The sequence below is a fragment of the Salvelinus alpinus genome, chromosome 29, assembly GCF_045679555.1.
Source record: "Salvelinus alpinus chromosome 29, SLU_Salpinus.1, whole genome shotgun sequence".
NCBI lineage: Eukaryota > Metazoa > Chordata > Actinopteri > Salmoniformes > Salmonidae > Salvelinus > Salvelinus alpinus.
The window spans coordinates 28,214,397-28,225,600 of NC_092114.1; the positions used below are offsets into that span (position 1 = coordinate 28,214,397).

The 11,204-nt window shown below is 44.3% G+C and overlaps 1 protein-coding gene across 1 annotated transcript; it reads left to right on the forward strand.

Annotated features, from left to right (window-relative positions):
* Window positions 1-365: 365 nt before the first annotated feature.
* Window positions 366-10,990, forward strand: meox2b (mesenchyme homeobox 2b). Its single transcript, XM_071375498.1, has 3 exons — window positions 366-1,009; window positions 5,672-5,844; window positions 9,986-10,990. Exons 1-3 carry the CDS (start codon window positions 475-477, stop codon window positions 10,205-10,207), a joined length of 930 nt encoding a protein of 309 aa, XP_071231599.1. The 5' UTR covers window positions 366-474; the 3' UTR covers window positions 10,208-10,990.
* The last annotated feature ends 214 nt before the right edge of the window (window positions 10,991-11,204 follow it).

The following is an 11,204-nucleotide window of genomic DNA, read 5'->3' on the forward strand; positions in this document are numbered from 1 at the left end:
TCCCTGGAACCACCTTCTCCCTGGAACCACTCTGGCCTCAGCCGTCTCTCCTCCGTCTCTCTTCTCCGTCTACCGTCTCCCTGTGTCCTGACACCCGAGCTCCAGCTCAGCAGAGTCAGTGTTTACCCGCGCTGTGCCTGGCAACAGGCTGCATGCTCGGGATTACCGGAGGCCCTTCCTTTCAACGCTGCGATCTCTGCCTTCCTTCAGCCTCCTCCGATCGCTTTCCCTGGGAACTAACAGGGAGCGCACGGAGGTGAGAGGTGAGAGAGCCGTGGAGGAGAGCCCTGATTTGAGGCTCTGCGTCCGCTCACCTCCCTCAACTGGCTTCAGTCTGCTCTACTCTCTGTCCTGCAACATCTCTGTCTTGTGGTCTCAATTAGTCACTCTAGTCGTTCCTGGAAGTTTTTGTGGTTGTGTGTTTGGTGGACTTAGGGGGGTTCGTCTTTTGGGTGGATCTTGTGGATCACTGTGATGGATCACTCCTTGTTTGGGTGCCTCCGTAGCCCCCACGCCCCGGCCCAGGGTCTGCACCCCCACCCTGCCTTTAGCCAGTCCCCGCTGGCGCTGCATGGACGCTCTGACCACATATCCTACCCTGACCTGCCCGGCTCCTCACCCCCCTGTGGGGGGTACCCTGGACCCGGGGAGGAGGGCGTGTACGGAGGGCAGCAACACCACCATCGTGGAGGACACCCGCATCAGCACCAGCAGCACCCCCACCACCCACAGCACCAGACCCACCAGACCCCCTGGCACGTTCCACAGATGCCCTCAACCAACACTAGGCATGGCCTCTGCCTGCCTCTCCCAGACAGCCAAGTCTCAGATCGGTGTGGTGGGGGTACCCCAAATCTGTGTGGCTCCAACACCAACCCCAGTCTGGGAGGTAGTAGTGACCCCACAGGTGTATCCTGTGTCTCTGGGGACTTTGGACGACAGACGATGTCCCCGGACGAGACTGAACAGAGACGGAACAGTAAAGGGAAAGATGATTTGCACAGCTCAGGTAAGATGAGGACAACGAGGACATTATTCTCTTCTCTCCTCTATGCTTTTCTTAGCTTTGACTTCAGTCTCAAAGTTTTGGTTGTTTCTTTCAAAACTCACTGAGGAGTTTTCATCACATAGCGAGGGAGTATAACGATTTGAAGTTTTTGGTTTGTCTATTCTCATATTGGGGATTTCACCATCTGTGTGTAAGCAACCACAGTCCACAGATGTTGAAACAGGAGAGAACAGTTTGTGATACAGTAATAAAACACACAAATGAATCGTTTGCATTTTAACTAATTGGCTAATGTTTTCATGATCACTGGAAGCGCTGTAGTCTTCTGCGTCAATGCTCCTAAATTCGAGAACCTCATGAGAAGTTGTGCAATGACCAAAGAGTTCAGTGCATACTTTTTGGTTTCAAAGTCAATTCAAAGTTTGATCCTTACTGACTAGTAGGTAGGCTTGTTGTTTTAGCATTTGGGCCTTGTTTTTACAGTGGTTGTCCAGATCAAATTGAGGGCCGTATGTCATTTGCATTTTTCTACAGGTTTATTTGAAACGGACTTAGTTCTGATGATTGAAACTGATGTCTTATTTGATTACCGACTGCTTGATGCTCATGGTTCAATGTTGGATATCATTTTGTTTTCTTAATTGTCTACTTGCAAATGTAATTCATTCATTTCAATTACTAGCTATTGCACTACAGTTAGCTGTAATTGAACATTTATCTGTACTAACATCTCTTAATGGGAAGATATGTATACCCACATTTCAGTATTATAAGACCTTGTGTTATAGGATCTTTAAAGATCTTATTTGATCTTGATTATGTCTTATCTCTACTGTTTCCCATGCTGTATTGACATTCATTCATATCTGGAATTACTGTCTAGAATTTAACGGGGTAGGATTAGGCTAACTTTATTGATATTTAAAATAAATGCAGGCAAGTGCTTTTCTAGAAACAGCGCCTTAATGTGTGAAACACTAGGCGGCAAGGCCGCACACTTAAAATATGATCTTGTACTTAATTTCACCTGAATTCAATGAATCAAATTATTCTCACACCATCATTTAGTTATATTTTCAGTAAAACAAGAGATAATTAATGAATTAATGTTTTTATAAATATACCTATTATGGAAAAGTTTTTTGGAAGCAAAATGATAATCACAATTCAATTAAACCATTTGACTTGATAAAAAGGTTAATTTGTCTTTCTAAATGCTAAGGTCAATAGTCATACTATTCTATTGACAATCTTATATGAAGAAATGAGCAAGTGTGATACATTACAGATTTGCAGTCATCTTCTGTTATTTGAAGCATTAGATCCATTACCTTTCTGTCTACATTTGTTTTAACAGATATTAAGATACTTTGGTTTCCTCTCTCAGTGTTAAGCAATAGGGAATTGATTTACTTCTGTCATTTGCTGCAATATTGACATAGATTGAACCGGTAGAAAGTAACTGAGACAATCTTCCATTTCCATTAGAATCAAAGTGCCTTTTAACATTCCTCAATCTCAACCCCCTCAACCCCATTTTATAGGTTATAGCCTGGCACAGCCAATATTTTATTTGTCCCTCTCTTCAGGCCCCCAGGGATAATCAACAGTGACATTTTCCTCCAGGGTATTAATGGCCTACAGGTGTGATTTCTGTGAAGCCTCCTTTTAAACTGTTACAACGGGCACACCTGGGCTTTTCATAGGCCTAAACCTACATAGTATTTATGGCTGTAGAACGTACGTACCTATAGCATTAGCTGCAACAGCTGTGTGAAAAACCAGCCTCTTAATAATAATAATAATGTGGGTGGAGAATTAATCCTTAACACTTCTGGAAATCACTGTTGGTCATCTACAGTATGGATGATAGAATGAAATGGAATGGAAGAAAATAGAATAGAATATAACTGTATTTGTCCATTAGTGACGTAACAAAAAACTGTATATATAGGTCCAATTTCCACATTTGTTAAACAACTATTTTCAGATGAGCCCATTTAGTGGCACGTGGGAATGTGTACCTAAGTCAGTGATATTATAGATCATTTTACACACTGTCCTCCCAACGACTATGTTGCCTTTGAGAGCACTAAGGTTGTAAGGACAGACTGATCTGTACCCCGGGTGGAGTCTCAAAATGGCCGATGGCTAAATGCGTTGGACACGTCATGCAGGGCACCGCACTAGACCTAATATGGCTGTATATGACTGTAGCCCTCATTATCAGCAGTCACCATAATAATGCAAGCTCCATCCATATCAGGGCTGGGGACTAGACAAGTCAGGCCCTTAATAAGTTACTAGCACAGTGGCTGGACTTCCTGGCGGCTACACAAGGGCTGATTCAGGTCATCAGCGTAGGGTCACGACAAGAGCACTGCTCTCTGTATCCAGAAGCCATTTCACTGACACCAGCTTCCAGTGGTGACGTGCACCAACACATTTTATTGGGGCACTGATAGGATGGCCAAATTCTCTTTGCATTCATTCTGTAGGTTATACTGTATTGTGCCTTTTTTCATCCTAAAAATGTATCAAATTGAAGAGGCCCTGTTTGAATGAGCAGGACGGCTCTGCCAGGTCCTACTGTCTGTATCTGTATCGTTCTCCCTGCAAGGAAACTCACCAGGTAGAAGTGCTGTTGTGCCCAGTAGTTAACTTTCCACTTCCATTTGCCATCTCTCAGGTTAGTTTTACCCCAGGGTGCAATTGTAATTGACAGCCAGTAGAACTGTGAAGCACTACCCAGGAGCTGCACCTCTAACACCAATCACGTTTCCTAATTTTAACCTCCATTGCACGTTACAAAAGGCAACATGGGCTTTATTTGAGGTCCTATTTCTGATGAAGTAACGGTCTTATGAGGTAACATGCTGTGGCAATGGTGAAATAAATGGTAAAATAATGGTAAAATGCACCTTCTTGACACATAACAAAGAATGCTAAACAAAAGTTAAAGATGCAATGTAGATTAATGTTGTAGGAATATTTAAGGAGAATTGCAAGACACTGTACGGTATAAACCATTAAACAATTGTTTCAAATAAAATAAAATACCTAAACCATGTGAAAGATCTTTTGTTTGAAGATTTTATTTCCAGAAATGTCTTAGTCCCATATTCTGTTTTTATAAATTGAGTGCCATGAATATAGGGGACTGGATGTGCCTGTGTGATGTGGCAGAGAGAAAGACTCTTTCCTGGCACTATTGGATTTGTCAGCACATCCAACACGTCCAACAATTACAGTTGAACTAAGAGAATGTTAGCTGGTTTTATTTGGCGTGGACTAGAGAACAACATGTCAATTACAGCTCAACTCTTTTGATGAAGTGTAGTGTTAAGAGATATTTGAATGAGGTTCACCCAATTTGAAGCCACATCTATATGAAAAAACATTTGAAAAGGATTTGATTAATGTACGCTTTTCAGAATCCAATTGAGCAATCTGGATTAAATACAGATAATTAGACCAAAATAAATTACAATCTGGAAAGTCTTTCTGAAGTCTACTTAACTTCAATCAAATATACGATGAATCGCACCACACACTCTTACCCGTGGCATCTGCTGAAATGCTTCAGCCTGTATGTAGAGTGGGCCGGTGTAAGATTTCCGGCCATGTTCCATTTGATGTCTAGGCCCGTGGGTGGTGCTAGGCTGATCTATGTATCTATTGGTCTATTGTTCAGTCTGCCAGGTGATAGGTGGGAGGTTCACACCCTACATTACCGTCCCACATTACCACATCACGTTATCACGCTACCACACCCCACATAGCAGAGGCAGCATGCACCTCAACTTTGGGGCACGAGTAGGATGGCCAAATTCAATAGCTTAACTTACATTTTTCATAAAAGAAAGAATACCTTCCATCTCATCAGTGTTTGGTTAAAAATGACGGGGCTTATTTCCCCCTTAGTTACAAGGGACATTAACTACACATTATCACATGCATTATTACATCAGACATTACCACATGCATTACAGCTTCACATTACCCCACACCTGACTGACCTCAGCTTAACCTTCCCTCCGGTCCACCAGAGATGAACTCTTGGAATCACTTTTGTCTTAGAACAATAGAGCTACAGTATCGAGTTGGCTAGCCTCAAATATTAGCCCTCTTTTAGGATGAAACTTCTATTTAGAACAGGTGATAAAGTACTGGAGAGAGGCAGAGACAATTCCACCAACTTTCTAGTTAAACAAATGATGCCTAGGTTTAAAGGAAATGAGGCTATAGAAAATTGATTTGTGGAATTTTCACATACAGTAAGAAAGTGTTACAACGTAATAATATTTGAGTGATGTCAGTCTGTTTCTTTCTATGCTGCAAGAAGCGGGTGAGGATGAGTGAGTTTGTTTCAGAGAAAGAACACAGGGTAGTTGTCGGAGGGAGCTGGGCTCTGAGACTGTAGAGAACTCCCTGCCTGCCACCTCTCATGCAGCTTCCCCCTCCTCCAGTAAGACACTATAAAGTGTGCATGAACAATATCCCCATAATAAAAGGTGATTGGCACCTCTAATTGTTTTGCTTTCATTTTGCATTTCAGCCCTGCAGTTTATCACACAATCCCTTCTTTTTTTCACCCTTTTCCTCTCCTTTCTTTTTTGGCGACTCAACAGTGTCTGGAAAAAGTTCTGTTTTTAATTTCAGATTCCCAGGACGGGAGCTATAAGTCTGACGTGAACAGCAAGCCCAGGAAGGAGAGGACGGCGTTCACCAAGGAACAGATCCGGGAACTGGAGTCAGAGTTTGCGCACCACAACTACCTGACGAGACTGAGGCGATACGAGATAGCAGTCAACCTCGACCTCACAGAAAGACAAGTACGTTGTGTGCAGAAAGACAAGTTGTTGTGTGGAAGCAATAACATCTATAAACATTTGCATATTAAAAAAAAAGTGAAAAGTGGTAAATAAAATAAAAAGTATCTTACCTGTTGGGTGTTGATAAAACAAAACAAGTTAATTAGTCATAATATTGGCTTATCATCTAATGACAAAACATTATGCAGTTAATTTCTCCCTTTGATGATCAAATAAATCAGGAAATTTTCTGTAAACAAAATATCTGAAGGAATCACGGTTAGAGGACTGATTCTGTAATTACCCTAAGAACTCACAGACTCATGTATTCAAAGACTCACACGGAAATGTCAGCTAACAGCAGTTGTTAGGGATTCTATTAAAAACTGCACAGGCCTCAGGATGAAAACCCTGTATGTTTTGACATTACCAAACGCTTGTCATGCTAATGTTCTGAATCTAATCGCTTCCAAACCAAAACCACCGAGGCTTTTTGATATATCTGTGCTGAATGTGTGTGTGTGTGTGTGTGTGTGTGTGTGTGTGTGTGTGTGTGTGTGTGTGTGCGTGCGTGCGTGCGTGCGTGCGTGCGTGCGTGCGTGCGTGCGTGCGTGCGTGCGTGCGTGCGTGCGTGTTGCCAGCACTGCTGGTCTGTCTGTGTGTGTGCACGGACTGTCTCATGGCATGTGTCAGACACCAGATGTTTCTGTAATTCCCTTCAGACACTAATAGGAAGTACACTGACATTAAGGGACGGATTCCCGCACAGTATGCAGAAGGGAGAATCTCTATTGAAAGTGTTGTTTAGTCCAGTATGTAGGATTAAACTGGGGCCAGGATGAAAAGAAACAAACTTTTAATCAAAATATATTTTTTTAATGTCTAATCTGCCTTGATCTAAAAAGTTGGTCTGCATAAATCTGTTGGTAGTGATGCGTTTAACCAAACCAACCTACACACTCACCACACCCATAAGTGCTTTTGGAAATCATAATCTGTTGTATAAATCCAATCAGAATTTCAAGGCCAGGCCCAGGCAGCCAAGCAACAACCCACTGAGGACTTAGGCCTTCCAGCTAGGAGCCCTGTCCTTCACAATCACTCCCACTCATATTGGCTGCCTCTCCTCTCTTCCTCTCTCCTCTCCTGTCCTCTCTTCTCCACACATTCCCAATGCAAGGCCTATAAATCTGGATGTGCGTTGTGTCTGTGCGTGTGTCTGTGTCTGTGTCTGTGTGTGTGTGTGTGTGTGTGTGTGTGTGTGTGTGTTGTGTGTGTTGTGTGTGTGTGTGTGTGTGTGTGTGTGTGTGTGTGTGTGTGTGTGTGTGTGTGTGTGTGTGTGTGTGTGTGTGTGTGTGTGTGTGTGTGTGTGTGTGTGTGTGTGTGTGTGTGTGTGTGTGTGTGTGTGTGTGTGTGTGTGTGTGTGTGTGTGTGTGTGCGTGCGTGCGTACGTGTGTGTGCGTGTGCGTGTGTGGGGGTTGATCTTGGATGTTAAACCCACTCTAACATCCTCCTGGCTATTATCTTACAGTGCAGCTTCTACCTCCCTGATCTTGCTATTAACTTCTATATAGCTTTACTAGTAATGAGTGTACATTCTGGCCTCAGCCCAAGGGCATATACAGTGGCAGAGGTTTATACAACTTGTGGACACCAATCCTCATCTTGTCTCGCCACTGAACCCTGCGAGTGTGTGTGTGTGTGTGTGTGTGTGTGTGTATATGTGTCTGTGTGTGTGCAACAACTTAGGTAGAACTTACTGATTGCCCAATTAGAGTTGCACCCAAGGCTGGCAGAATATTTTGTACGGCTCGTGGATATGTGTGTCTGTGTGCATTTATGTGTTTGTGTGTATGTAAAACAAAAACATACGAAGGACTTAGTTTTATGAGGCGGTCGATGCTAAACCTGTTTATTTGAAAATGAGCCACACATGCGTGTTTACCCTGTGAGTGGCAGGCCACAATGCCTAAAATAAATCCAGGAGAGCTTTGGGCTCCTGTGAGAAAGCAGGTCGCTCAGGGAGGTGGATAAGAGAGGGGTGGGGATGAAGGGAGTATAGGAGGGGGTTGGAGTTTGTGGGGCATGGGGAGGGCCAACAGGAGGGTTAGGGCTGTGAAGGGTCGTCAGTGGGGGATGGGGAAGGGAGCTTCGCTCGTTCCCGATCCGATCGGGCCGTTTTAGGCAGCAGCTTAATCATCACGAAGAAGAGACGCAAATACTGAAGGATCTGTGGAGTCAGGAACAGGATCCGAGGCAGGGCCCCCCGCCAGTGTGCGGACGTGACCCATGCATCAGCACATACCTGGCCATGTCAAAATAAGACGCCCCAACAGCCAACACTAACCACGACAGCCAACACTAACCACAACAGCCAACACTAACCACGACAGCCAACACTAACCACGACAGCCAAGACTAACCATGACAGCCAACACGAACCACGACAGCCAACACTAACCACGACAGCCAAGACTAACCACGACAGCCAACACGAACCACGACAGCCAACACTAACCACGAAGGCCAACACGAACCACGACAGCCAACACTAAACACGACAGCCAACAGTAACCACGACAGCCAACACTAACCACGACAGCCAACACTAACCACGACAGCCAACACTAACCACGACAGCCAACACTAACCACGATAGCCAACACTAACCACGACAGCCAACACGAACCACGACAGCCAACACTAACCACGACAGCCAACACGAACCACGACAGCCAACACTAACCACGACAGCCAACACTAACCACGACAGCCAACACTAACCACAACAGCCAACACTAACCACGACAGCCAACACTAACCACGATAGCCAACACTAACCACGACAGCCAACACGAACCACGACAGCCAACACAAACCACGACAGCCAACACTAACCACGACAGCCAACACTAACCACGACAGCCAACACTAACCACGACAGCCAACACTAACCACGACAGCCAACACTAACCACGACAGCCAACAATAACTGGCCTCACTGTCAGTGAGTGCTACCTAAACCCTACACCCAGGGTTCAGTGTCACCCTGTGCAACCTACATCGTACACAGTGGGGTCAAAACGACTCAAAGTACCCCGTCGTCTACAATGGCGGAACCAAGACTCAAGTGGTGTGCGACTGTAATGATCTTGTAGATAATGATTTAGCACTCGGCTGCCAGCTCTGGTAGACGATGTGTCTCTCAGGGTTTACATAAGATCATACCGTGTGAAGAGGGAGGTGGGGGAGCTAGAGAGTGTGTGCGAGGGGGGGTATGGTGTGTCGGTAGGAGTGTGTGTGTGTTAAAAGAGAGGTGGGGGAGCTGGGTTGCACACTTGTGTTTGTGTGTGTGTGGGAGGGTGGGGGGGAGTGTGTGTGTGTGTGAAAAGAGAGGTGGGGGAGCTGGGTTGCACACTCCTGTATGTATGTGTGTGTGTGTGTGTTTGTGTGTGTGTGTGTGTGTGTGTGTGTGTGTGTGTGTGTGTGCGTGCGTGCGTGCGTGCGTGCGTGCGTGCGTGCGTGCGTGCGTGCGTGCGCACATGCTCTGCTCAGACAGAGGTCTGTTTCACTGAGGCTGTAAATCTCTGTCACACACACTGATAGAAAAGGGTTCACACCAACAGATTCAGGACATTGGGTTTCCTGACGCACAGGGGGACGCTAGGGTTTAACTGAGGGGGAACGGGAGGGAAGAGTTTTACTGATGGGCCTACATACCAAGAACTCAGTCTCCAGAACGCCACGAACCAACAATGGCATCGAGTTACCTCAGAACCTCACACACAATATACACCCCATCTCCACTCGCTCACAACAATGCATGAACACTTTGTGTACTTCAAAGTTATTGAAATGTTCTTCATGTGGTTATTATTACACTAAATACATTTTCTAAAACCTTGGCTAATATTGCCCTTGTTACTGAGAAGGGCTATGATCCCCCAGCCCTCCTGAAAACAACCCAAGTGTCAAATTCCAGTCCTTGAGGGCCACAGCATCTGCAGGTTTTCATTCCTCCTAGGAGTGTCTAAATCAGACACCAAAGGAAAGAGACGAAATTAGCAGTCACTGTCGCCCTCCAGGTTTTGAGGTGGACCCCCCCACGTCGTATAATTCCCACACTATTTCCCTGTAAACTAATTGTTCTCTTCTCCTCCAGGTAAAGGTGTGGTTCCAGAACAGAAGGATGAAGTGGAAACGTGTTAAAGGAGGTCAACAGGGGGCAGCGGCCCGAGAGAAAGAACTGGTCAACGTGAAGAAGGGAACTCTGTTACCCTCAGAGTACTCTGGTATGGTGGGAGGACTACACCACTCCACTGGTTCCCCTGGTAACGAGGACAGTCACGACAGTGACCAGAGCTCAGAGCACGCTCACTTATGACCCTGACCTGCCACATATGCCACGCAGAGGTCAAAGGTTAAGTTTGCGGCCATTTGAACAAACGTCTAAAAATGCAGTGAGTTGATGAGATCATGTTGCATTTACAGGTACAGCATTACATACAGTATGTTGAGATTAGACTCAGAACTCAGAAAGAACACCTAGGCTTACGTACTCAATATGCTCTTAGGAGTGGAATGAACACCTAGGCCTTTTCTCTCAGGAACCAGCAACAAACAGGTTTTCTGACTGAAGGTGTTTGTTGATTAGCAAAGGAGTGAAGGAAGAAAGAAGTCAAGGTAAGCAAGAAGAAGAAGGAATGGAAGGAGCATAGAATTAACAACTGGATGTGTGAAATAAAACAACAAATGATATGCTTGTGAGCAAATCCTCAAGCTCATAAGACTGTAAATTGGGAATAAAATTGTATATTATTGTGAACATTCCACACGTGCCTTGATAGAATGGCTTGGATTTTTGAACTGTCAAAGATAAAATTCTACTGTATTTACTCAGTTTGGAATACAAAAATCATGCAATTAGCTTTAAGTAAAAATGTGGAATTTAATTGAATAGTAGGCTATTACCGTGAGTTCTACTATGCTGATTTACTTACAACATATCTGAATGATGCATATTAGTAAACATCTCCATTGGTTTTACATTTTGCTTCCACTAAGAGTCTTAAAAGTTGAATTTTTTTGTGAAAAATGTATACTTTTATTACATATAAATCTGGGACAAAATGGTTTCTTAAGTGAATAAAACGGATCAATCAATTTTTTTTTTGTCATTGTCCGGTTCTTGAACATTCTCACAATATTGCACAATTGGTATGTAAAAAAAACATGTTCATGTAATTTAAAACCATATGTAGACCTAGCATTTCTTTGCCTTCTGTATGAGTGTGCATTCTAATTTGTGTTTTAGAGTGCCGATTTGGCCGTGGCAGAGCCGTAGCCTCTTACAGTACAGAACCAGCTGGTTTTAGCTGTGG